The sequence below is a fragment of the Adiantum capillus-veneris genome, chromosome 4 (genome assembly GCF_014529385.1).
Source record: "Adiantum capillus-veneris isolate H3 chromosome 4, ASM1452938v2, whole genome shotgun sequence".
In the NCBI taxonomy this organism is placed as follows: Eukaryota; Viridiplantae; Streptophyta; class Polypodiopsida; order Polypodiales; family Pteridaceae; genus Adiantum; species Adiantum capillus-veneris.
Window position 1 is genome coordinate 95,089,122 of NC_140934.1, and position 27,497 is coordinate 95,116,618.

The 27,497-nt window shown below is 45.0% G+C and overlaps 1 protein-coding gene across 2 annotated transcripts; it reads left to right on the forward strand.

Annotated features, from left to right (window-relative positions):
* Positions 1–313: 313 nt before the first annotated feature.
* Positions 314–27,197, forward strand: LOC147459636 (uncharacterized). Of its 2 annotated transcripts, none has more exons than XM_086510850.1 (3): positions 314–472; positions 26,392–26,511; positions 26,631–27,197. In XM_086510850.1, exons 2-3 carry the CDS (start codon positions 26,404–26,406, stop codon positions 27,129–27,131), a joined length of 609 nt encoding a protein of 202 aa, XP_086366976.1. In that variant the 5' UTR covers positions 314–472; positions 26,392–26,403; the 3' UTR covers positions 27,132–27,197. The 2 variants fall into 2 exon arrangements, with proteins under 2 accessions (XP_086366976.1, XP_086366975.1); XM_086510849.1 differs by having other exon boundaries at positions 324–578.
* The last annotated feature ends 300 nt before the right edge of the window (positions 27,198–27,497 follow it).

Consider the following 27,497-nt stretch of genomic DNA (forward strand, 5'->3'; position numbering starts at 1 on the left):
AAACTACTCCAAACTTTGATGATGCCGTAGCTCATGTTCGAGAAATAATGAAATAGTCAAAATCTGGTTCCCTAAGAAGATAAATTTATTCATTGTCTGTTTGTAAGATTTATCGAGATTCTACACCAGCAATAGCTAACCCTTTACCATACAAAAATTTGAAGGTTCCAATTACACAAGAGCATTGTGCAGCCCAATCCTTTCAAAAAAAAAAAGAGAGCAAATAGACCAATTCCAAGCTGTATATACCTAAGTTTGTCCAAGGAGTTCCTGACTTCAATCAAACCACAAATTTCCCTTTTCCAAGGGGGTCGCTAAAATACACTTCTTAACTAAGTGTTCCTTTCCAGAATGTAGACATCATGGCCTATTGTACTTAGAGTGGAAGAGAGAGCAGTTCTCCAAAAGAAAGACCGCTAGGGACACCTACCTTACCGGCCAATCTTCTGCGAGACATCTACACCTCTCACAGGTCTCTTTCAGTTGTTCTTTTCATTCAGCGTTTTGCAGTTCCAAGTAGTGTCTCAAGCTTGTTCAGCTCCCTACTGCCTGTCGACATTGAACGTAGTGCTAGCCAGGTACAGCTCAGAACTTCTCTTCTTCTCACAGAAGGAGAGATCATCAAGCATTCCAGTCTTTCACCATATTGAATAATCAGAACTAGTATATTGCATACAAAGAAGAAGATCGTAAAGAGAGACAAAGAAAAATGAAGCTAATTACAATACCCCTGCCGGGGTGGGTTGGGGGCACAAGAATCAAGAGACTTCTAGCAGCGTAAGAGTTATAGCATCTCTCTAGATTCGTGCAATTGGTCTTGGTATCTCCGAGGGACGGATGATAGGGAGTGAAGGCTGTTTTGTGGCTGTGCCTGGCCGGAGGTAGTTTTCTCATGTTGGGATATCTGTAGCCATGTGTAGCTTGGGGGTTTTGGTTCTTCATGTAGCCATGTAGGCACCTACAGCCCCAAAGGATTTTCCCTTGACTTCTGGGTGGTGCCAGGGAGAGGGCCATAAATAGGCCTGGGAGGTCATCTCTTGCAATATTGCGCATGGTTCAAACATGCCTTCCATGTCTAGGGATGGTCAAACCATCCCTAGACATGGAAGGCACCCCTTTGCCATAGATAGCCAGCCATGTTGGGGGGGTGGTGGGGTGGTGTGTTAGATCTACGTTCTTGCAGCCCCTCCCCTAGCGTTTTTGGTGGTGGTAGTGGATAGCATGGAGGTTTGATCCTCAGCAGAGGCTCCTCAGAAGGGACGATGGCCAATTGCACTTTTGTAACAAATTCCGATTTTCCTTTCATAAGTTTGTAACCAACCACAACATGGTCCCTGAGTTCTTGCATAGTAGATACTTGTTTAGAGAAACGATATTCTTATAGGGGTGATGAAAACCCGATTGTATAGCGCTCACATTGGTCCTCCAAGGTAATCAGCTTGAAGAAAGACATCGGAAGGTAAACATCGAGGTTCCTTTGGTTGTAGTCTTCCATGGTTTTTGTGGCAAGCACGTTCAGGTTACCCCATTTTTCCAAAAGTTGTACTTCAAATAGGGATGCCATGTAGCTTTGGGTAAAAATATTCTTGAAAGCGTGCCAAGTCCTTGGAGCATGCAACTGGATAGCTATGGAGCTCCACCATTGCAGAGCATTATCTTTGAGAAATCCCACGGCTTGAGAGATCTTTGATTCTTGTGTGTAGTTCCCCAAGGCATAGATGTTGTCAAATTGTTGCAGAAACTGCAAGACTTTCTTCCTATATTTCACTCTTGAGAAAGTAAAAATCTTACTGTAGTCCACCATTCTTGAAATCCTTTGGTTGATTTGGTGCAACTCCATGATGTGGGGGAAACCATAAGGACTCCAACCATTGTATTTGGGTGGAGGTGGAGGAGGTGGTGGCGGTTGCATTGGGTACATGTCAGGAGATTGAACCATATTCTTGAAAACTCCCCCGTTCAAAATCGAACACTAAGTATGTTGTGGATTAGAAGCCCTTGTGCTTTCTGGTACCAGAGAAGGAGGAACAACTTGAGACAACTTGAAATTCAAATACTGTTGAAAGCTTTGCAAAACCGGGAGATTCTACTGAGGATGCTTCGAGAAAATGTTGCGAAGCTCATTTAGAAGAAATTGTAGATATTTTGTTGAATCCAAAAAGGCCATCTTGTCGTGTTTGTTCTTGAGAGGACATATATGCTTTTAGAAAAGCACACAGTTGAAGCTTTGATACCATTGTATTGGGACGACACCATGTGCCAATGGAAAAGAACAGATTGAACTGACTTTAGGCACTTTAAACCATAGTTACCAGGGAACGCCCCCTAGCCCCCGTTCCGGCATTCCGGGGGGGGCAGTTCCCTTCCTGAACGTCCCGAAACGTTTGACGTTCCGGGTGGCCAGTGCAAACCGGAACGGCGGTTCCGGAACATTCCGAATGCCCCCAAAACGTTCCGGAATGCCCCTGGAACGGCCAACGGCTACAAACAAATTTGGCAAAAATTGAAAAAATTAAAGTAAATGTTTGGGCTTCTTTTTGAAGTGTGCAAGGCCTCAAGGACTCATAAAATGCACCCCCCTCCCCCTTTCTCTCCACAAGCTAATCCTCAAGGCTCAAGCTCTCTCCCTCTCACACTCTCAAGATCTCTCCCTCTCAAGACTCACTCTCTCAAGGCTCAAGGCTTTAAGCCTTCAAGCTCTCTTCCTCTCCCTCCCACTCTCTCAAATCTCTCCCTCTCCCTGTCACTCTCTCGAGTCTCTCCCTCTCTCTCTCTCTCTCTCTCTCTCTATCACATCATCTAGTCATAGCAAGATTGAATGGTCTTCAAAACGAGTTTTTTGTGAGTATTAGAGTCAAAGCACTCTAATACTCCTTGTATTTAAACACAAGAAGCTAAAAAATGCACTATTTGGGTGTTTTTTATACCTCCCGTTCCGCGCCGTTCCCGTTCCGAACCCCTAGCCGTTCCCCCGTTCCGCGGGGATCCCGTCGCCGTTCGCGTTCCGCGTTCCGGGTAACTATGCTTTAAACAACTAAACTGAATAATCCACACAAGACACGGAGTGGCGAAGTTCCACTCCCAGACTACAGTGGCCCCAAATGATGGCGCCCCTTTCGGTATTTCTTTGTATTGCTTCAACAACGTACAACTTTGTGGCTCTGCTCTCCTTCTCGGTGTGGTAGAATCCTATAGAGAGAGAGTCCACAATACATATGGAAAGGCCCTTAGCGTGTGCAAAAGCAGTTACATGTAAAGCAGCAAGTCTAAAAGCATTTGGTCGAAAAGCAAGAGCCCAAAGGGCTGTCCATGCATTGTTGCCATGTCATCACCTCTCAGCGCAAAACGCGGAAATTTTCGTACAACTTGTCATGTCATCAATTTTTACGCAAGTGAGTGTATCTTGCTTTACTTTAGGTTTCAACACTCAGAATCCTCGACCAACAACGAACAAATTCTCGAGATTTGTGGCGGGTTTTAGGGTTAGGGTTTTCGTTGTCGAGCTCCTAGACGCATCGTATCAATCGTTCGTTTGGCCCGTCCCAGACTCACTTCCCTAGGAAGGTGGTCCATGTTAATCTCTTGGTCAAAGCCGGAATCCTGTGTGCCATGATTAGTTTTTTGGATGGGGAATTTGCATCTAAAAATGTGCATAGTGCTAGGAATATCTTTTCGACCTTCGGATCTTGGACTAACTTAACTGAGTCTTGCAAGAACCGGCCGAGAGGCCTAAAGCCTAGAAAAGAAAGAATGTACGTAAGAAATCCCAACCTAAGAAGTCCTGTAGAGTGGCCTAAAATAAAGGGTTAAGAACTAATAATCCTAACCCTTACCAGCTTATATGCACTTGCCGAGGGGGCCCAACTGATTAATAAAGCGTACACAAAAGCTGTACGGCAGGACCTGCGTTTTTTGTTGACATGGCATGTGGCAGTTGTACGGATTTTCGCTCGCAGCCATGGGCAGGTTTTCACGCAAGCTTTTGGATACAGATGCTTTTGAGTTCAAGTGCTTTTAGGAATGATGCTTTTGGGCATCCCTTGTAGGTTTATAAGACCCCTAGAGGGCCACTCCTCCAAGAGTAGGATGCAGATCTTGGAGAGAGTCAAACCCTCAAAAGTTGTACTTTGCAAAGTGTAATAATAAAGAAATACTGAAAGGGACGCTAGTCTTTGGGGTCAGTGTGTCTTAGCTTGGAACTCCCCCGTGCCGTGTTGTCTACTCTATCTTTCTTTCATAGTTATTCAAGTGTTTTGAAGTGTTAAAAGTGTCGCCAAGTGTGTAGATTACAGTTTCCCTTGTGTTTCCGTCCGGCCCGTCGCCAGAAGTGATCACAGGATTCTCGTGACAACTCGACTCAATGGGCAAGACCTCTTTTGACTCAACGCCAACGAGACACCCAACTACAAGAAGGCCGATGCTTTTAATGTTTCCAGACAGGACACACTTACAACTTTTGTCCTGCTAGAGGGGATCGCCTTTGGAACAACCATCTGCAAAGAGAGCCAAAACTGCAGTGGGACTTTTCCGTGATATTTATGTTATCGCTTTTCAAGGTTCCAATGAATAATGCCGAGCTTATGGAAAGTTAAATGGCTTAAAGGCACTTATCTTCTTCGACCCAGGAGCCACCGAAAATTTCATTTAGAATTCCTGAAACAAATGGACTTCAAGTAAGATCACCTCGCTGGCAAACTTGAAGTCGAGCTAGCTACAAGGTAAATTCAAAAGGTTCATTGTTGCTCTTCCAGTCGCCATCCAAAGGTACCATGGCAAAGCAGATTTTCACATCATGCAGTTGGACAGTTGTGATGCTCTTTTGGGCATGCCTTGGCAGGACAAGAACGATGCGATCATCAAGATTCAGGACTGCACCATCACTTTGCAGCAGAACGATAAGCCAATCGTCCGTAAAGTTCAACCGGCACAAACCAACTCCGAATGATTTTAAGTTTGATTTGTATTAAGATGCTTTGAACTTTGTTTGACAATACTGATTGAAAATTAAATGATGTGTTTTGAACTTGTTTTGGTGCCAATTTGAGAATGCTTGGTTTTTTATGCTGCTTTCTATTATGTTTGAATATCTTCGGCTCGGGATTTCCTAAGAGGAGTGTTCATGTTTGATGTAGAACATCTGATCGCATTAATTGTAAGCTAGAAACCTTTGAACGATGCAAGCTGGTGGTTTGGGGAGCGTTTAGTTATATTTGGAGCCTTCCAAGCGACAAAAGCTATGGTCTGTAATAGGATGGGCACCACGTGCCAACCGAAAAGGACAGATTGAGACAGACGTCTAGCACTTCAAACAACTGAACAGAAAGACAGAGAGAATCCACAGGAGACAGAGAATGATGGAGTTTCACTCTCAGACACAATGGCCCCAAACGATTGCACCCCTTTCAGTATTTCTTTATATTACATCAACAGGGATACAACTCTGTGGCTTTGCACTACTTCTCCACGTGGTAGAATGCAAGAGAGAGAGCCCACATCACGTATTTAAAGGTCCTTGGCCATCCAAAAGCAGTTTACATGAAAAGCAACAGTTCTAAAAGCATCTAGTTCAAAATCAAGCGTCCAAAGGGTTGTCCATACAGCGTTGTCACATCATCAACTGTTAGCGCAAAACGTAGAGATGTGCGTACAACCTGCCACATCATTAGTTTTTACACAATTTGTGTTTGAGTGTGTGATCTGCTTTATTTTAGGGTTTAGGCACCTCGATCGGTTTCTGCAAGTTGTTGGGGGGTTTTAATCCTAATTGAATTTATTATTTGGGTCACTCGGCAATGATCTGCAAGTTGTTAAATCTTTCTACTTCTTGTGCTTCTGCTAGGGTTTAGGCCGCTCGACAGGAATCTCCAGGTTAGGCTGAGGGAGCCCTAACCCTCCGGGTCTTCAGTGGCTTGACACGTCAGCAGTTTGTGACTTTCCCCTTTCTTGAAAGAAGAGTAATTGTTCGCTATTATATGTGCAAAACAATTGGAGCTAGATCAAAATAATCCAAGGGTCATTCACTTTTGTCATTCCATATCGAAGCTCTTGATATTCTAGCGTAGCAAAATTAGCCATCACACCCAGACCGCGCTGATCTTTAGGGGGGTTTCTTAATGCACTATTGTTGTCACCGGCGTGTGACTACTATCTATCCTTTTTGTTGATTTCTTTCTTATTATCTATTTACTTTCACTTTTTGGAAACACCCCTCGGGAAATCTAACTGCCCTGCATTGCATAGCTAGTGTGGAATTGTCCAGAGGGAGTCGAGGCCTGAGGGCAAGAGAGCACTAAGGTTGGACAAAGACTATGGTTAGCCAAAGTGGGGTCATTGACTAGCCAAAGTGGAATCCTTTGCTACAGAGGCTACATTTCAGTTCTGGGTGTGGCTGCAGTGTACAAAGGGGGTCGGATGACCTAGAAAGATACAATGGCAGCATCTCCTAAAATTTAGGGAACTGCTATTTTGGGACCTGAAAATGTGTTTGCGTCATTACCTCCGGAATGACAAGGAGAACATTTTCTTACTCTGCCGTGAAGTCAACTAGGCGACCGGTCGGGAGATTTTTAGGCGGCAACCCCGAAACGGGAAAATGCTTGTAAATGTGCCAAGTGGCACATTCTGGTGCACTTTCCTCATGCAAGAGAAGGTGGCGCTGAATTTTAAGCTGGGAGAAGCTCATTTTCAGATTTTGTCACAGGTTAAGAGCTATGGAGTGCTTGCTTTCCCTCCTATTTACAGTGCGGTGCCAGGAGTGATGCCCTGCACGCTACGCACTGCCCTCTCTCTCCTCTATGGCAGTATGTTATGCCCCTCTAGTGGGCTTTTCATTTGACCAATGTACAGTTGTGTGGGTTCATGCGCGATTGTCGAGGCAAGAGCCTCTTGCATAGGTACTGGATTAGCTAGCGGCTAATCCCCCCGCCTGTACAGGTGAATTCGGAGAGGTTTCACGCCAGAAATCTCGTCCGATTCAAAGGGCAAGTAGCCCTACAGGTGCGGGAGCTCAAGGACTTGCTACGGATGTGACCGGCACACGAAACGGAGCCCGAAACAGTAAATTACAGCCTGCTGTGTATTTTTGCAGGTTTAGGGTTTTGGCCCTAAACGGACCCTAATACCCCCAAGAGGTTCGGGGACGCGAGGGGACCGTTGTACAGGCGATCTGGCGCATTTTCGGGGCTGAAAACAGAGAATTCAGCGTGCTGCAGATTCTCGCCAGGTTTTGCAAAGTGCCCGTATGCGTCGGGAAAGTCATTCAATGCGTGGGAATACTGACTGTGAAGGGTCCTAGTACAGTTATGCTGCCGAAATCGAGCCGGATTAGTTTAAATTCAGTCAAGTTTGTGCGGGGCAGCTCGTAGGGAACCACAGCGTTTATTCCCTCTTTTGAACAATAAAGAAATACCGAAAGGGGCGCCTAAGTTAGGGGCCAATCTGGTGTCGGTCTACTCATACAGGTGCAATCTAGCAGCCTGTATCCCTCTCCCCTTTGTTGTGTCTTGAAAGTACAGGTAAAGTGGACGACAAATTAATTGGGTGAAAGCAAATAAGGTTTAAGTTTAAAGTCTACCGCCCTTTTTGGATTGAATAGGCCGGTTTCATGGTTCCATCGATGGGATTAAATCACTTTTTCCCATAGAAGTGAGCCTCGATCAGTTTGGGCTTGAAGACACAGGGGATCATAGACGAGACACAGGGAATTGCAATTATGGTTGACAGACCAGATGATGTGACTAAGAGGTTTCCTCTTCACAGGGTCAACAGACACATGAAGTGGGTGAGTTTTCAAGACCACCACAGACGGATGATGATATATTCAAGACCCAGTTGGCTATTGCTGTGGCTATGTTCACACAAGTAATGCAGAACCCGAGGTTTTTAGCCTTTCTGCAACCTCCTGTTCCGTCTCAGCAAGTTGGGTCACTGGATCATATTCAAAAGCCTGTTAAGGCTCGAGCACAGGTGATTCATATTGCACAGTCAATGGAAACACCTGTACACTTGACGGAGAACATGCAGTCTCCACAACCTGTGCCTAAGGTGCAAGAACAGGTGGCTGAGAGGCCAGTCTTTCAAGCTGTACCAGTTCAGCCAGCCACTTTTCAGCAGCTTATAGCTGGTTCTAATGGGCAGGGAAGCAACCTACAGGCTATGCAACAAGTCTTCCCACCACCTTCAGTACACCCTGGCTATTTTGGAGGTGGATCGGTATTCCAGAGCATGGCTGTTCATGCACCTGGAAATCAGTTTTACACGCCAGGAACAGTGTTTGGGGGTGCTCAAACGATGATGCCTAACCCCATGTATGGTGTCACGGGCATGCTACCAGGGTTTCAAAGCACTCAGGGCCAATTTGGGATGCCACAGGCAAATTTTGGTATGGCTGGAATTACAAATCAGCAGCCAAATATGGCATTTCCAGGTCAACTTAATTGCGGACAGGGAACACAAATGAACCCTAACAGTGTTCCCATGTTTCAGTCACTTCATATGACAATTTAACGCCGCTGGAGAGGCCAACTCCATACAAAGAAGGTGGCAAAGGTGTGACTTTCACGACCTTTACAGGGTTTGATGACAGGAAGAAGGCTCTCTCATTCCTCCAGCAGTTTTGACAAGGCCTATGCAGGGGGAAACTTTACAGAGGCTTCAAAGGTCCGCAAGGCAACCACTTTCTTGACAGGGAATGCGGGACAATGGTGGACAACTTTATTGCTCCAAGGGCAAGCTCCGTCCACATGGATTTATTTCAAACAGATTTTTGCAGCAGCATGGTTATCTGATGATTTCGAAGCAGATGTCATGACACAATGGCACCAGCTTAATGCTGCCGCTTGCAAGAATCTGGATGATTACAATCGGAAGTTTTGGAAAGCTCTACTTCCAGTAACTTCCTATAGGTTTGTGCCATTGACAGAACAGATTGAAAAATACTGTTGTGGCCTACCCTAAGGATTGAGAAAATACTGCATGAAGACCAAAGTCACTACTTTGACGCAGCTCATCGAGGTAGCAAACACTGGCAATGGTTTGCTCAAGGGAGAAGATTGTGAATTCAATACTGGCGTCAAGGAAGGATCAGCCAAGAAAAATTCAGCGAAGAAGTATGTTCCCAAGGAGGCTCCGAAAGTGTCTCAGGAGCCAGCCAACGTAGGGAAAGACAAAGCTACGGCTGAATCAGAAAAAGGACCAGTGAAGAAATGGAAAAGACGTTTTCCTCGCAAGTCGGAAGAGCAAAAGAAGGTCCTGAGGTCAGAGAACAAATGCTTCATCTGTGAGCAGCCTGGCCACATTGCTTACAATTGTCCTACAAAGAAAAGGCCAGTTGATTCTGAAGACAAGGAAGACAAGAAAGGAAAGAAGCCCATGGCTGGTCTAGTGCCAGATATGGTCGGCGACAAGCCAAATTCAAATGCAAGTGAGCTTTGCAGAGCATGGGGAAAGGTCAGGGATCAAACAATGCTTATCTTCTTTGATCCAAGTGCCAAAGCCAACTTCATTTCCCCAGAATTGGCTTCGAAGTTGGGAATCAGACCTGAAGAGATGGGGTATATAGCAGAGGCAGGTTTGGCATGTCCTGGCCATACAGAGGCTGTGACACCCATCATTGGAAAGTTGTGCCTACATATCCAGTCCTATGTAGATGCTGAAGAATTTTACATCATGCCAGTGGACGGATGTGATGTGTTGCTAGGTATTCCTTGGTTGTTTCGTGTACAGGGAATCATGGATGCCTACAACAAAAAGATCACTGTACAGAGCAGGGGAAAGACTCACATTCTGGATGTAAAGCTTAAAGGGGAGTCTATTCCCACTGTATCAGCTTCTGCTATTACTTCTGTAATGAAAAAGCATCTTTCTGCGTACTTGGTTTTTGCACGTGAAGTAGATTGTGATGAATCAAATTTATTTATGCTAGATAAAGAAAGGTCAATGTTTTTACAACAGTGTAGTGACTGTTTTTCTGATTCATTACTGTCTCAATTACCGCCAGAGAGACCCGAGGACCATGCGATAGATTTGGTGCTAGGCAGTAGCCCACCAAATAAGCCTCCGTACAGGGTTAGGCGGCTCAGCAGAAAGAGATAATGGGCCAAGTACATGAGCTGTTAGAAAAGGGGCTGACTCAGCCCAGTTCATCTCCATTCTGTTCTCCAGTGTTGTTGGTGCAGAAAAAGGATGGCTCATGGCGTATGTGCATCGACTACCGTGCACTGAACAAGAATACCATCAAGAATAGGTTCCCTATACCTAGAATTGATGATATTCTGGACAAATTAGGAGCAGCTATGTTTAGCAGGATAGATTTAAAGAGTGGGTACCATCAGATCCGCATTAGATCAGAGGATGTGCACAAGACTGCTTTTAGAACAACGTTTGGCCTTTACGAATTTTTAGTGATGCCCTTTGGTCTCACAAATGCTCCTGCTACGTTCAATAGGATGATGGACAAAATTTTCTGTCCACACCAGCAGTTTGTTGGTACATTCTTTGATGACATGATAATCTACTCAAAGAATGAAGAGGAGCATAGGCATCACTTGGCCATTGTGTTCAAAGAGCTACGCAGTCATAGGTTGCTCATCAATGCAAAGAAAAGTGAATTTTTTCTGGAAGAGATTCACTTTCTTGGACACATTGTCTCAAAGGATAGTGTCAGAATGGATCCTGCAAAAGTTGAAGCGATCAAGTCATGGCCAGATTTGAAGACGATGCATGATGTCCGAAGTTTCTTGGGACTATGCTCCTATTACAGAAGGTTTATCCGAAATTTCGCTGAGATTGCTTCACCTTTACATGCTCTTCAAAAGAAGGCAGTCACCTTTAGATGGACACAGAAAGAGATTTCAGCTTTTAATCTCTTAAAGGAAAAGATGACTTCAGATCCAGTCATTGTGTTGCCAGATCTTAGGAAGTCGTTTGTGGTCCAGTGCGATGCCTACGGTAGTAGCATTGGTGCAGTGCTAATGCAAGATGGCAGGGTAGTAGCCTATGAGAGCAGAATTTTGCAAGGGCCAGAGATGACCATGCAGGTCTATGAGAAAGAGTTACTGGCTGTGATTCATGCGCTCTTAAGTTGGAAACACTACCTGCTAGGTGCAGATTTCGTTGTTCAAACGGACCATCAGACCTTGCGATACTTCTTGACACAGACAAAGTTATCTGAGAAGCATATGCGATGGGCGAATATTTTGTCCATGTTCCATTTTCAGATTGTGCATGTGGAAGGCAAGAAGAACGTTGTGGCTGATGCCTTGTCAAGGAAGCCACAAATTTCAGCTGTGTCAATTCCTTATCATCATGAACTTGATGATATGAGGGAACAATATGCAAATGATGAAGATTTTGCAAGGGTCTTCGAGCAGTCAATGGATGGACGTCATGAACACTATCTTCTCAAAGATGGGTTCATGATGATGCATGGCGGATTGTGTGTCACAAAGCATTGCGACGCAAAGTTATGGAAGAGAGTCATGTCCCACCGTATGCAGGGCATCGTGGTATCGATGCTACAGTTAAAGCGGTTGAGACATTCTTCTATTGGCCTACATTGAGAAGAGATGTGGATGCCTTTGTGCGAGAATGCCTAATTTGCCAGAAGGTCAAGTTTGACAGGCAAAAGGCACCAGGGTTATTGCAACCACTACCTATTCCAGATAAACCATGGGAAAGTATTGCTATGGATTTTATCTTTGATCTTCCGAGAACGCAGACAGGAAACGATGGTATTTGGACCATTATTTGCAGATTCAGTAAACAGGCTCATTTTATTCCTGTCAGGAAGAAGATAAAGCCAGATCAGATGGCACGCTTGTTTATGAGCAATATTTTCAAGTATCATGGCATGCCACAGTCGATTGTTAGCGACCGTGATCCACGCATGACAAGTTTGTTCTGGAGAGGCTTGTTTGAGAATATGGGCACCATGCTCAAATTCTCTTCGTCATTTCATCCTCAAACAGATGGGCAGTCAGAAGAGGCAAATTCTACCGTCCTAGATCTGCTAAAGTGCTACGTGTCAGAGCACAAAGGAAAGTGGGAGCAATATTTGCCATTGGTGGAGTATGCATACAATAATACAGTGCATTCATCAACTGGCAAGGCACCTTTTGAAATAGTTGAAGGTGGCAAGAAAGTTCCTCCCATACTGCATACAAAGGACAAGATATTTGAAGCAGATAAGTATGTTCAGGACATAGATGAAATGTACAAGAAGGTCAAAGTGGCCTTAGAAAAGACTCAGGCAAAGCAAAAGAAAGCAGTTGATCGTCACCGTCGTGAAGTGGTATTTTCACTTGGTGATTGGGTGCTTCTACGCTTTGAAAAGGCAAGGTTAAAGAAGATGAAGGGCAAGGAAAGACTGTTTCCAAAGCTCAACATGCGTTACTATGGGCCTTTTCAAGTGTGCGACATAATCAGTGATGTTGCATATAGGCTGAAATTGCCTGACAGTTGGAAGATTCACAATGCGTTTCATGTGAGTCTTCTCAGACCCTATGTGGGTGATGTGCCAGAGGATATGCCAGCTGAAGATCAGCCGGAAGTCGAGGAACTTGACGAGATCTTGGTCCCCGAACAGAGTTTGGCACACAAAGAAAGAAAAGTGAAAGGCAAGGTTGCTAGGCGTTACTTGGTAAAGTTCAGAAACTATCCACCAATGGATGCTAAGTGGATGGAAGAAGGTGAACTTGCAGAGTCACCAATTGTGTTATCACTTTACCTTGAAGCCTTCGATTTGCAACCTACCTTGACCCCTTGAGTTTCAAAGCTACATGGATTGTCAGTGTGACAATGGCTTCTGAAAGAAATGATGTACATGGTATTTAGAGTGAGCTCAAATGAAATACCTGTTACATAAATGTTAGAGCTGTACAGATTGTCAGTTTGGCAATTGCTCTTATGGAATGTCCAAAAGTATGGTTAGTGCTATAGAAGTGAGTATTTCTTGTCAGTTTGTCAAGGATACAGTAATTGCTTCTATTAAAGGGTACATGTGTAACTGCATTCTTAAACTGTCGGTTTGGGTATGCTCGAAAGTGTTACTGGGTCCAACGTGTACTATAAGACAGTGGCAAAATGCGTAGCTACCATTTTGTCATTGGAAAGTTAGTGACTCAAAGCAATGGCAGAGTGCGAAGCTACCACTATGTCATTGGGACAGGGTTCACACGTAGGCAATACATGTGTTGACGAGGTGTTGAATACACCAGGGTTGACAATGAGCATGTATGTGTCGTACATGTGTCGACAGGTGTTGAATACATCAGTGTTGACTGTGAGCATGTACGACATAGATGCAAACGAGGACGCTTGAGATTTCAAGAGGGGGGTATGTCACCAGCGTGTGACTACTATCTATCCTTTTTGTTGATTTCTTTCTTATTATCTATTTACTCACTTTTTGGAAACAACCCTCGGGAAATCTAACTGCCCTGCATTGCATAGCTAGTGTGGAACTGTCCAGAGGGAGTCGAGGCCTGAGGGCAAGAGAGCACTAAGGTTGGACAAAGACTATGGTTAGCCAAAGTGGGGTCATTGATTAGCCAAAGTGGAATCCTTTGCTACAGAGGCTACATTTCAGTTCTGGGTGTGGCTGCAGTGTACAAAGGGGGTCGGATGACCTAGAAAGATGCAATGGCAGCATCTCCTAAAATTTAGGGAATTGCTATTTTGGGACCTGTAAATGTGTTTGCGTCATTATCTCCGGAATGACAAGGAGAACATTTTCTTACTCTGCCGTGAAGTCAACTGGGCGACCGGTTGGGAGATTTTTAGGCGGCAACCCCGAAACGGGAAAATGCTTGTAAATGCGCCAAGTGGCACATTCTGGTGCACTTTCCTCATGCAAGAGAAGGTGGCGCTGAATTTTAAGCTGAGAGAAGCTCATTTTCAGATTTTGTCACAGGTTAAGAGCTATGGAGTGCTTGCTTTCCCTCCTATGTACAGTGTGGTGCCAAGAGTGATGCCCTGCACGCTACGCACTGCCCTCTCTCTCCTCTATGGCAGTATGTTATGCCCCTCTAGTGGGCTTTTCATTTGACCAATGTATAGTTGTGTGGATTCATGCGCGATTGCCGAGGCAAGAGCCTCTTGCACACGTACTGGATTAGCTAGCGGCTAATCCCCCCGCAGGTACAGGTGAATTCGGAGAGGTTTCACGCCAGAAATCTCGTCGGATTCAAAGGGCAAGTAGCCCTACAGGTGCGGGAGCTCTAGGACTTGCTACGGATGCGACCGGCACACGAAACGGAGCCCGAAACAGTAAATTACAGCCTGCTGTGTATTTTTGCAGGTTTAGGGTTTTGGCCCTAAACGGACCCTAATACCCCCAGGAGGTTCGGGGACGCGAGGGGACCGTTGTACAGGCGATCTGGCGCATTTTCGGGGCTGAAAACAGAGAATTCAGCGTGCTGCAGATTCTCGCCAGGTTTTGCAAAGTGCCCGTATGCGTCAGGAAAGTCATTCAATGCGTGGGAATACTGACCGTGAAGGGTCCTAGTATAGTTATGCTGCCGAAATCGGGCCGGAACAGTTGAAATTCAGCCAAGTTTGTGCGGGGCAGCTTGTAGGGAACCACAACCTTTATTCCCTCTTTTGAACAATAAAGAAATACCGAAAGGGGTGCCTAAGTTAGGGGCCAATCTGGTGTCGGTCTACTCATACAGGTGCAATCTAGCAGCCTGTATCCCTCTCCCCTTTGTTGTGTCTTGAAAGTACAGGTAAAGTGGACGACAAATTAATTGGGTGAAAGCAAATAAGGTTTAAGTTTAAAGTCTACCGCCCTTTTTGGATTGAACAGGCCGGTTTCAATTGTTGCATACCCAGGCAATCTTACCCAATTAGGAATATTTGATGGTTGGCACATCACGATGCGACATAGATAGATGCTTACATATACATGTTACAAGAGAGAACAAATAGGACCGCCAAGCACTCTTCCCAGACAGACGATCTTAGGCATGAAGATACTCAATGACAACCACCTCACTCCGCCCCCAATTAATCTTAAAAGGTTCGGGCCATGAGCTTAGAGGACCGATCAGTGATACAACCAAACGCTCCCCAGACCACAACCTGCATTGCTTGGAGGCTCCAAATACAACTAAATGCTCCCCAAACCACCGGCATGTGTCGTTCAGAGGTTTTCCAGCTTACAACTGAACGCTCCCTAGACCACCGGTCTGTGTTGTTCAGAGGTTCCACATCCAACATGAACACTCCTCTCAGGAAAGCCCAAGCCGAAGATATTCAGAAGACGGCATGAAAAACCAAGCATTCTCAATTGGCACCAAAACAAGCTCAAAAGAGTTCGTTTCTATTACAAATAATTTTTTAAACAGTATTGTCAAACAAAGTTCAAAGAGTATCTTAATACAATTCAATCTTAAAATCATTCGGGGTTGGTCTCTATTACTTGAACTTTAAGGACGAGTGGCTTGTCGTTTTGCTACAAAGTGATGGTGTGATTTTGAATCTGGATGGTTGCATCGTTCTTGTCGTGCCAAGGCATGCCTAGAAGAGCATCACAATTGCCCAACTTCATGATGTGAAAATCTGCTTTGTTGTGGTACTCATGGATGGTGACCAGAATTGCACTAATGAAAGGTACAACTTTTTTAGTTTTCCCGGTGGCTAGCTCGGCTTCAAGTTCTCCAACGAATTGATCGTACACAAAATCCATCTTTTTCAAGAATTCAGGATGGATGAAATTTCGATGGTTCCTGGGTCGAAGATAAGTGCACAGCAAAGGAGAGCTCACACATTGAAGCAAATGCATAGCGTTTTAAGAGGTGCTAGCTTTAAGGGTGACTCTACTCGAAGGGGATTTGTTGCACCCCTTAAGGGCATTTTGAAACGCTGCCCAGAGAAGGTGGTGGGGGTCAACATCCGCAGTTTTTGCAATAGCCTCACAGATGTGCATTTCGAAACGCTGCTTGCTTAGGGCACCATTTTGATGGGCATCTTGAGATGCTGTCCCAACACTCAGAAGCTTCAACATGAGCGTTTTGATATGCAACTGCAGCATTGGACCTCGACCAGTTTTGTATGCAAATCATGTATCAAGTTTTGAGGGCCGTTCTCGAGAAGCCTCGGCAAAGATGAACCATGATCAAAACCAACAAATGGCTATGGATAGCAGATCAACCATCCAGTTAGTGGCATATGCTCAACCACAGTTCTCAAGGAAACCGGCAAGTTGTTTGGCTCGAGATTGTGAAGCCAAAAGCAAATGGATGAGTTCGCTGGAGGACAGAGGCAAAGGCAAGCTTGACAAGGATGTCAATACTAGACTCTAGTACTCAGTTAGCTGCCTCGATACCCACGAGGTCTGACAACAGTTGTTATAAATGTGACATGACGCTTTGTTTGGCTCGGGAGTTTGAAGCCAAAGGCAAAAGCAGGAACTCACAGATAGAGGCAGACAAAGGCAAACTGGACAAAGATTACGGTAATAAATATTTAACACATGAGATCGGCATGGCACACGTGGTGTCGACCACAATGGCCATGGCACCAGATTTCTAGTCAGAGGGCAGTTGCCGCCACTAGCTTAAGTCAGAGAGAGGCTTGTGAGTGGCAGAGAGGGGCAAGCGTGCTCCGTATAATTAATTTGGACCCTTCAATTGGAGTTCAAGTTCTCGGTGTTTGAACCCGTAGGTCGGAGTTCAAGGCACATGCATCTGGCAAGCATCTAAACACTATGGATGAGTGCACCAATCTATTGTTGTTGGTTGGATTATGGACAAGATGTGTCTCAAAGTTCATTGTCTGGAAAGTATTTTGGACGTGATGTGTTCACAGTTCACGAATGGGGATCCTTGGACAGTGTGGTCTACAATTCAATTTTCTAAAAGGCAACCGATGCTCAAGATGGCATTTTTCTAAGGTACCAAGTTGAGGATTAGCAAATCCGAGGTGTATCTAGTAGTCTGCATTTGTTGGGGTGTCCATGGTAGCTTCTTCATCGACTTGGTCTCACTATTGATGTCCACTATGAGCTGCAAAGAGGGTGTTAGAGTTTTGGCATCTCAAGTGAACTGCCGAAAGTGATCCCATTATTTAGTTTGGCTTTTAGGTATTTATTTTACTTATTTGTCAAAGTCTCGGTAGGGCAATTTACTAAGGTTGCTATATAAGCAACCCTCAACCCCCATTGTATTCACATCAATTATTCATTACCAAGGTTGGTTGGTTCAGGAGACTCTCTCTCTCTCTCTCTCTCTCTCTCTCTCTCTCTCTCTCTCTCTCTCTCTCTCTCTCCCTGGGTCTCTACGCTTCCACATCGTCGACTTTGACAAGAACAAATAGAGCAAAATGGCGTTTTGGAGTCCACGGAGTATCTGCAATTTCTCCTCGACGAGCTTTGCGACATTCTATCAAAGAATCCTCAGCATAATCTCCGAGTTTTGTAGAGCTTTCAACAGTACTTGAATTACATGTTCCCACCTCTTTTGCCTCAGGTTGTTCCTCCTCCTCCAACACTAGAAAGCACAAGGGCTTCTAATCGACAATCTACTTAGTCTTCAATTCCAATCGGGGGAGTTTTCCAAAATATGGCTTGCAGTGTACCCAATGCAACCGTCACTGTCACAAGACGGGCACCACGTGCCAATAGAAAAGGGCAGATTGAATAGACTTTTAGCACTTCAATAACAACTGAACTGAAAGAGAGACGACACGCGACACGGAGTGGCGAAATTCCACCCCAGAGAGTATTGGCTCCAAACCTTGGCGCCCCTTTTGGTATTTCTTTATATTGCATCATCAAATTACAAGCCGGTACTCCAGACTCTGCACCTTCTCTAGGAAGCATGCTAGAGAATGAGCCCTAACCTCATATTTGAAGTCCCTTGGCCTGAAAAGGAGTTACAATAAAAAACCTTCAAAACTCAAAAGCTTCTGGTTCAAAAGCAATGCCAAAAAGCTACCCAGCGCAATTTACGAAAATCCGTACAGCTACCATGTCATCAACCAACGCAAAACGTGGAAATCCGTACAACCTGCCACGTCATCATGCCAACGCAATTTTCGGAAATCTACCACGTCATCAGTTTTTGCGTGTGGATCCTGCTTTATTTTAGTTTCTTTATGTCACTGGGTCCCCATAAGTTGGTAGGACTTCTTCTTCTGTTACTTGTCTTTCTTAGGGTTTAGGCCCCTCAGCCGGCATCTGCAAGTTGGCTCCATTCGTCAGGGCTTTGACACGTCAGCAATTTGTTACATCTCCCATTCTTGAAAGAGAGTAATCGTCCACGATTACAATATATCTGCAAAACAACTCAAGTTAGTTCAAAAATTTCCCGAGGGTCATTTTGTCACCAGGAGGTGTATTTTTCCTGTTGCCTTCCGTAAATAAGTATTAGATATATTTATTTTATTTTTACTTGTTTGTCCCAAAACCCTTGAAAAGGTGCAAGTGGACATTGCATGGCCAGTGTGAAACGGCTACAGCCAAATGGGTTTCTCACATCGGGGATCTAGGTCGGTCAGACAGGGACTGCCCGGGCCAGTTAGCATTGAATTCTGATGAGTATGGAAGCTCGTATGTGCCAAACTGGAATTTGGGCCACTCGTCAAGTCACTGTAGCTTTATAAGTTGAAAGGGGCCAGTAAATTAACCCACATTGTAAATGTTGGTCAAATAGTCTTCAATGATGATCAGAAGACCGATAGGGACGCCATGGAAGCATCTCCTAAAATTTAGGGAACTGCTATTTTTGACTGGAAAATGTGTTTGCGTCATTAGCTCTGGAATGACAAGGGGAACATTTTATTGCTCTGCTGCCAAGACAACTGACGCACCAGTTGAGATATTTTTAGCAGGGAAAGCCCAAACTCGGAAACTGGGCGACGTGTCAGTCTGTGAGCGATTCTGCCACTCTGGGAGGCAAAAACGAGCTGCATATCAACAAAGGGGGCGCCATTTTCAGCCTCAGGTGGATTGTAGCAGGTACAGAAGCTATGGAATGCTTACCTTGCCCTGTATGCACAGTATGGTGACGGGAGTGATGCCCCGCACGCTACATACTGCTCTCTTTCTCCCCTACGTACAGCATGTTATGCCCCACTAGTGGGCTTCTCATTTGACCTATGTACAACTGTGGGGAAATATGCTTTCGTGCCGAGGCAAGAGCCTCTTTGCACAGGAACCGGTGTAGCTAGCTACTGCACCAAAGCAGGTACACGAGAGGGTGATAACCTCTCGATTGCGCAGGAAATTCAGCATTGTACGCTTGCTGTTTTTACTCTATTTTGGGGCTGTTTTGAGCTCAAAATGTTTCCAGAATCAAGGGGCACTTAGCCCAAGGTGCAGGGAACAGTGCAGGGACAGTCGTGTGCCCAAATCAGGTCAAAAACAGGGCTGAACCAGAAATTACAGCGACCTGCAATTTACTGTTTTGTGCTCCCGACTGAGGGAATATGTCCGTGGAACAGAGGGCCTACCTTAGAAACTGATTCGGATTGATTTCGGTATCGTTATGTTGCTGAAATTTTGCCGAATCTGGAGCGTACTAGCTGGATGCAGGTGTTGTCTTCCAGGGGCTCTTTTTGTAATTCTCTCTCTCTCTCTAAATTAAAGAAATACCGAAAGGGGCGCCAGCCTTTGGGGCCTATAGGGTGTCGGTCTCGTGTGCGCAATGACATTCTAGTCGCTAGACGCAACTCTGTTCTCTTCCCTTCTCAGTGCTCTGTGTAAAGTTTATAGGTAATTGAAATAGTACCGCCCTCTACGTTGTACGGGCCGGTTATACATTCCGAGTGACAATCAATTTTCTCTTTTTGTTAAGGAGTTAGCTTCTCCTTTCGGCTCTTTTGATCAAGGAATTAGCTTCTCCTTTCGGCTCTTTTGATCAAGGAGTTAGCTTCTTCCTTCGCCCAAATCAGAACTCTTGATATTCCGGCGTAGTAAAATTAGCCATCACACCCAGACCGTATTGATCTGCCTTGGGTGTCTTGATGCACTAAAATTACATACCCAGGCAATCTCATCCAATTAGGAACATTCAGTAGTTGGCACATCACAATGCAACACAAATGCTTACATATGCATGTTACAAGACACAACAAACAGTGCCGCTGAGGACTCCCCCGAGACAAACGGTTTGCGGTATGAAGCTACTCAACGACTACCTCGTCACTCCCCCCGCAAATAACCTAAAGGTCCGGGCCATGAGCTCAAAGGACTGTACAACGAAACGCTCCCAAGACCGCAGTCTGCGTCGCTTGGAGGTTCAAGCATACAACCAAACGCTCCCAAGGCATCGGCTTGCGTCGTTCCGAGGTTTTCTAGCATACAACGGAACGCTCCCCAGGCATCGGCTTGCGTCGTTCCGAGGTTCAAACAATACCAAAACAGTATTTCTCACTTCTCCACCCACGAGTAAAATCACTAATCATTGAAACTAGTATTAAAACCAAAGTCAAACAATTCAAATCGGCACCAAGACAGGTTCAAAACAGATACCATCCATTTCAAACAAATTTCAAACAAGATCACCAAACAAGTTCTCAAACAGAAATCAAACTTAAAAATCAATTCTAACATTGATCGAGCTCGAAAAGTCGACTGACTTTCCATCCTGAAACCTGCACCAAAAATTAGGGTTAGGTTCATTCCATAAGGTCGTAGCCGAGCACAGCATGGTCCATCAGCTCTTGGACAAACAGCTCCTTGGACAAACAGTGTTTCTTTGGCAGTGATGGTAGTCCCAAGATAGCAATCGCACTGGACCTCCAAGGTTATCAGCTCAAAAAGAGACACCTACTAGGAAATTTCAAGTTATAATCTGCTAGGGTTTCCATGGCAAGCATTTCAGGATACCCCACTCTGCCAGAAGTTGCACTCCGAAGAAAGATGTCAGAAACCATATAACTTTGGGCAATAATTTTCTTGAAAGCTTGCCAAGTACTTGGAGTATGCTGCTTGGTAGCTATCAACATCTTTATAGCAGCAGCTCGAAACAAATCTTGGATCCTTCTCTTGTAAGTGATCTTTATGGCTTATGCCTTGTAAGACATGAGCGGTGAAGACGGGAGCGCACCCGATGCACGATGAAGTAATGGTGGGATTGGCTAATAAGTCCGGGTTGGAGGGCGAAGATACCTCAATAAAAATCCAATAGCTCTGTCTGGTCTTTTGTAGGATCGGTATGCTTTCAGAAAAGCATACGCCTGATGCTCTGATACCACTGTCACAAGACGGGCACCACGTGCCAATAGAAAAGGGCAGATTGAATAGACTTTTAGCACTTCAATAACAACTGAACTGAAAGAGAGACGACACGCGACACGGAGTGGCGAAATTCCACCCCAGAGAGTATTGGCTCCAAACCTTGGCGCCCCTTTTGGTATTTCTTTATATTGCATCATCAAATTACAAGCCGGTACTCCAGACTCTGCACCTTCTCTAGGAAGCATGCTAGAGAATGAGCCCTAACCTCATATTTGAAGTCCCTTGGCCTGAAAAGGAGTTACAATAAAAAACCTTCAAAACTCAAAAGCTTCTGGTTCAAAAGCAATGCCAAAAAGCTGCCCAGCGCAATTTACGAAAATCCGTACAGCTGCCACGTCATCAACCAGCGCAAAATGTGGAAATCCGTACAACCTGCCACGTCATCATGCCAACGCAATTTTCGGAAATCTGCCACGTCATCAATTTTTGCGTGTGGATCTTGCTTTATTTTAGTTTGTTTATGTCACTGGGGCCCCATCGGACGGGTTCCCCATAAGTTGGTAGGACTTCTTCTTCTGTTACTTGTTGTTCTTAGGGTTTAGGCCCCTCGGCTGGCATCTGCAAGTTGGCTCCATTCTTCAGGGCTTTGACACGTCAGCAGTTTGTTACAGCCACCTCTACCGCCGTTGCCACCACCTCCACCCAGATACAATTGGTAAAGTCCATATAGTTTTTCCTCTTATTATCCACATCCAGGGGTTGCACCAAATCAACTAAAACGTTTCAAGGATGGAGGAACTACATGAAAAATTTTCAACTTTTTTGGAGTGAAAAATAGGAAGAAAGCCTTGCAGATCCTGCAACAATTTGACAACATCTATGCCTTCGGGAACTACACAGAAGAATAAAAAGATCTCTTGAGCCTCGAGATTTCTCAAAGATAGTGCTATGCAGTGGTCGAGTTCCATTTCAACCGAGCTGCATGCTCCAAGGACTTGTAGGCTTTCAAGAATATTTTTGCACGAATCTACATGACCTCCCTGTTCGAGGTACAGATCCTGTTAGAATGGGGAAACTTGAAAATGCTTGCCACCGAAACCATGGAAGACTACCACCAAAGGTTTCTTGATGTTTACCTTCCGATGTCTTTCTTCAAGCTGATTCCCTTGAAGGACCAATGCGAGCACTATACAATTGGATTGCCATCACCATTACACGAATATTGTCTCTCTAAATAAGTATATACTATGCAAGAACTCATGGATCATGCTGCGGTTGGTTATAAACTTATGAAAGGAAAATTGAAATTTGTTATAGAAGCGCAACCGACCAACACTCCGAGTCCTTAATTCCAAAAGCCACTTCTTGGGATTCTCGTGACAACGTGACTTAAGTGGCCAGACCTCGTTTGACTCAACATCAACGAGATGCCCTACTCCAAGAAGGCCGATGCTTTGAATGCTTACAGACGGGACACACTTACAACAATTGTCCTACTAGAGGGGATACGCCTCCAGGAAACCACCTGCCAAGAGAGCCGAAACTGTAGTGAGACTTGCCCCCGACATTTACAGCGTCGCTCTAGGTCCCAACGAACTATGCAATGCCTATGGAAAGATAAAAGGTGTGCTAGCGTTTTGAAAACGCTGCATCGATAACGACACCTCAGCCACTGACTCCCAAGGGCTATAAAACACTGGCGTTTTAGAGCGCCTTTCAAAATGCAGTCTTTCACAAGAGCTTAGCGCCCATAGCAGGGCGGTGAAGGGAGAGCAAAGCACTGGTAGGGAGACCTATGCGAGCGTCTTGAGATGCTGCCAAGGAATAGAGTGGGATCGACGCCGCTCCCAAAAGGGAGGTTCTCCACGCCTTCTCTTCAAGGTGTCCCCTTGCTCCACCAAGGCTCTGATACCTTGTCAAAGTCGCTGATGCGGAAGCATAGAGAGCAAGGGAGAAAGCAAGAGAGAGAGAGAGAGAGAGAGAGAGAGAGAGAGAGAGAGAGAGAGAGAGAGAGAGAGAGAGAGAGAGAGAGAGAGAGAGAGAGAGAGAGAGAGAGAGAGAGAGAGAGAGAGATTTTAACGTCCATAGGAGGCCGAAATCGGCCTATGAGACAAATCAAGGTACATGGGGTGGGTGTCCTCTGGATATCCTGTGAAGGATGAAAAGGTACAAAGCAAAAATAGCTATCCTGTGTAAGGACTAAGGGAGGAGGGAGGTGGTACAAGGGTGGGGTTCTATAAATAGGGGAGAGATGCAATCCTATATGCTGGGGTATATACAATCATGAAAGAAATGCTATCATATCTCTAGCTCCATCCAGTCGCGTAATCAGGGTGTAAGACATGATGCATGGGTGGGTGAGGTGTGAACAATCCCCGTAGGATGGCAGTTGGATCTGCAAAAGCCCGGATGCGTCTGTCCTCTAGAGATCTATAGTAGCGCTCCTGGATCTCCTGGATCTCTCTCTGGTGAAGTTGGGGTGCCCTACGCCCATGGGGACGGGGACGTTTGCCAGCTCAGACCTCCTCAGCCTGCTATAGAGTCACCTCTCTCTGAGTAGTTTGGGATGGTGGTACTGCTGTGTCCCTCTGGAAGAAATATGTAAGCTGTGTCTGGCGCTCGTCTCTCACGACTGATGATGTCTGAAGGAGAGAGTCCCGGTGCTGCTGTGCCTCTATGAGGAAGCGGCTGAAAGGTCGCTGGTCTCTGGACTGAAGAATCTGGTGTAAGGTGGGCTGATCCGCAAACAAAGTCGGATATCTGCCTCTGATCCCCTCATATGCTCTACATTTGCACACAAAATGCTCCTCACTCTCAATGTCTGCTGTGCAAAGTCTGCATATCCTCTCTGCCCTGGGGACATGTGCAGCTCTCCCTGCCTCAATCTCTAGCTGGTGTGATGATACTCTGAGTTGTCCAATGGCGACCTGTGCTTTATGTGGCATGTGGACATCCATGTATCTCGGTCTCTGGATGAAACCATCTGCTAGGATGGTCAGGAAGTGGTCTCTGTAGTATTGCCTCTCCGTAGGAAGAGGCTCTCTGGGTGTGATCCATGTCTCTCGGATGTATAGCTGCCAGAGATCCTGTCTGAGAACTCGATTCCTCTCATGGTGTGAGAGGCGTATGTATGGGGAGTCAAGATCATACTGAAAAGGGGGGCAAGTTTGTGATGTCCAAGCCATGGGATGTGAACCACTCTGTGACCTGTGAGTACCATGCTTTGGTGTCCCCCTCTTGATGTAGCTGTATCGATGCCTCGAAAGCTCTGTGTGTGAGTCTGTCTGGTGGAAGCTCTTGCATGCGTTGGATGAAGCAAACTGTCTGGAAGAGGGCGTCTACTAGCATTGGGGGTGCCGCTAGCTCTGCTCTGCTCTGAGAGAGAGAGAGAGAGAAAAAGAAAGAAAGAAAGAAAGATTTTTAACGTCTATGTCAGGCCGAAATCGGCCTATGAGACAAATCAAATGTACATTGTGTGTATGTCATCCGTCTATCGGAAAGACAAATGAAACAAAATTGATACAAAACTGAACTGAATGTAGGTAGTGGAGTATCTAAGGAGGGATGGAGCTCTATCTCTAGGGGTATATGCATGTCTGTATGCTCAAGGTAGTACAATCATGAGAGTGCATCAAGCTATCTAGCTCCATCCTGTACTAATGGGGGGATGTAAGATGTGGTACATGAGAGAGAGAGAGAGAGAGAGAGAGAGAGAGAGAGAGAGAGAGAGAGAGAGAGAGAGAGAGAGAGTCTCTTGAACCAAGCAACCTTGGCAATGAATTACTGATGTGAATACAATGGGGGTTGAGGGTTGCTTTTATAGCAACCTCAGTAAATTGTCCTACCCAGACTTTGACAAATAAGTAAAATAAATACCTAAAGGCCAAACTAAATAATGGGATCACATTGGGCAGTTCACTTGAGATGCCAAAACTCTAACAGTTCTTGGGAGGACCGGTACGTTCTGGAAAAAGCACACGACTGAAGCTTTCATACCACTGTAACAGGGCGGGCACCATGTGTCAACTAAAAAGGATAGACGGAGACAAACGCTTAGCACTTCAAAAACTGAATAGGAAGAGAGGATTCACACGAGACACGGAGTGATAGAGTTCAACTCCCAGATTGAAATGGCCCCAAACAATGGTGCCCCTTTGAGTATTTCTTTAGATTACTTCAACAGGGCTTTGCTTTGCTTCTCCACCTGGTAGAATGTTAGAGAGAGAGCCCACAACATGTATTCCAAAAGCAGTTCAGATGAAAAGGAGCAGTTCTAAAAGCATCTGGTCCAAAATCAAGCGCCTAGAGGGCTGTCCGTAGAGTGCTGCCACGTCATCGAGAGTCAGCGCAAAACATGGAGATGTCTGTACAACCTGCCACATCATCAGTTTTTACGCATTTTGTGTTTGAATGTGTGATCTCTACTTTATTTTAGGGTTTAGGCCCCTCGGCTAGTTCCTGTAAGTTGTAGGGGGTGAGGATTTTCAATCCTAACCCAATTTATTATTTGGGCCACTCGGCAATGATCGACAAGTTGGTAAATCCTTCTTCTTCTTCTGCTTTTGCTAGGGTTCAGGCCCCTCGGCCGGAATCTGCAGGTTATGCTCAGGGAGCCCTAACCCTCTGGGTCTTCAGTGGCGCGACATGTCAGCAATTTGTGACAGTTTGGGGAACGTTTGGTTGTATCAGTCCTCTAATCTCATGGCCCGAATCTTTTTAGGTTATTTGTGGGGTGAGTGATGAGGTAGTGGTTGAATACCTTCATGCCTAAGACCATTTGTCTGGGAGGAGTGTTCAGCGGCGCTGTTTGCTTTTATATCATGTAACATACATCTGTAAGCATCTCTGTTGCATTGTGATGTGTCAAACCACTGAATATTCCCAATTGGGTGAGTTTGCTCAGGTGTGTAATTTTAGTGCATTGTGACACCCCTTTAAAGATCAGCACAGTCTCAATGTGATGGCTAATTTTGCTATGCTAGGATATCAAGAGCTCCGATATGGAATGAGACATTTGAATGACCCTTGGATATTTTTTATCTAACTTGAGTTGTTTTGTAGATATAATTGCGAACGATCATTACCAACCTATTTAGAATTTTAGTTGGGTTTTTTTTTTGCGATTTTTTTTTTCATTATTTCATTGCATTAGGGATCAATATTTACCAACAGTAAATGGCCTTCTTTATGAATAATAGCTATTTTGAACACAGGTGTTGAATGGTATGTCATCTCTGAAGAGTCTGGCCACCCTAAGGAGTTTATCAGCAAAGTTCTTGCCACGGGAGACGCCATTCTGTTACGTTGCAGCTAGGCATGCACATGCTGACAAGGTGCAGCCTATTATCTTGCCTTTGATATCTCAAACGTTGTCTTGTTATGATGGTTATTGTCAGCTTTGTCTTTTTATGAAGGTTTCTCACAAATCTTTTTTTTCCCCCTCTCTCTCCAGGGTCCTCGTCCCCCCAAATATTTCGACAACACTCGTCCCACTAAGTCTTTCAATGACCCGAGTTTATTCTTGGATGATTTACCTGCAAGGAATGATGAACCAGTGTGGAAGTTCGACAAGGTGGATAAGCCTAGGTCTAAGCTGAAAAAAGGTGAGAGACGGCCTATCAGGTCTTTCAAGCATAGAACAGAGGCATACATGCTCCCATTTACCCTTGATGTATTCATTTCCAAGAAGTACATCCACGCAAGCATTATGCATCGCATGTCCAACAAGGTTGTTGCTGTGGCAAGCACCAATTCTAAGGACTTGCGATCAGTGCTCAAGTCAAGGTGCGACTTGAATGCCTGTCGGATTGTCGGCCAAGTACTGGCTGAGCGTGCCAAGGAGGCTGATGTGTTTACATCCTTGTATTACACCCGTAAGAATGAAAAGCTGGAGGGGAAACTATTAGCTGTCGTAGACTCGGTAAAGGAGCATGGAATTACTTTACTGATGTGAATGCAATGTACTCACCTTGTTCAATTCTCTACACTTCATGAGCAATGAAGAATGATTTGGTGGACATCTTGAAAACTTGCAGTAATATTGTGTGCTCTTTCTACATACTGATAGCTTGCATTCCTTTGTCATCCGTGCAGCATGTCAAAAAAATTGTGAGGACAATCATCCAATTAATAGTAATAGCAGAAATAGCAACATGCTTATTGTGGCATGGTAATGTCCAATGCTAAGCTGGCAATTTTATGATGATGTGAATAAAGAGCGGTTGAAGGTCTTGACATAAGTTTTCGAATGCATTTCTATTTCAAGTGGGACTTAGTATGGTCTTTATACTGCAGAAGGATTTCGAGGGAATGGTGTTTA

Coding starts and splice junctions, on each gene's coding strand:
- LOC147459636 (XM_086510850.1), top strand. CDS start 26,404: ATGTCATCTCTGAAGAGTCTGGCCACCCTAAGGAGTTTATCAGCAAAG. Junction 26,512..26,630: donor GGCATGCACATGCTGACAAG/GTGCAGCCTATT, acceptor CTCTCTCTCCAG/GGTCCTCGTCCCCCCAAATA.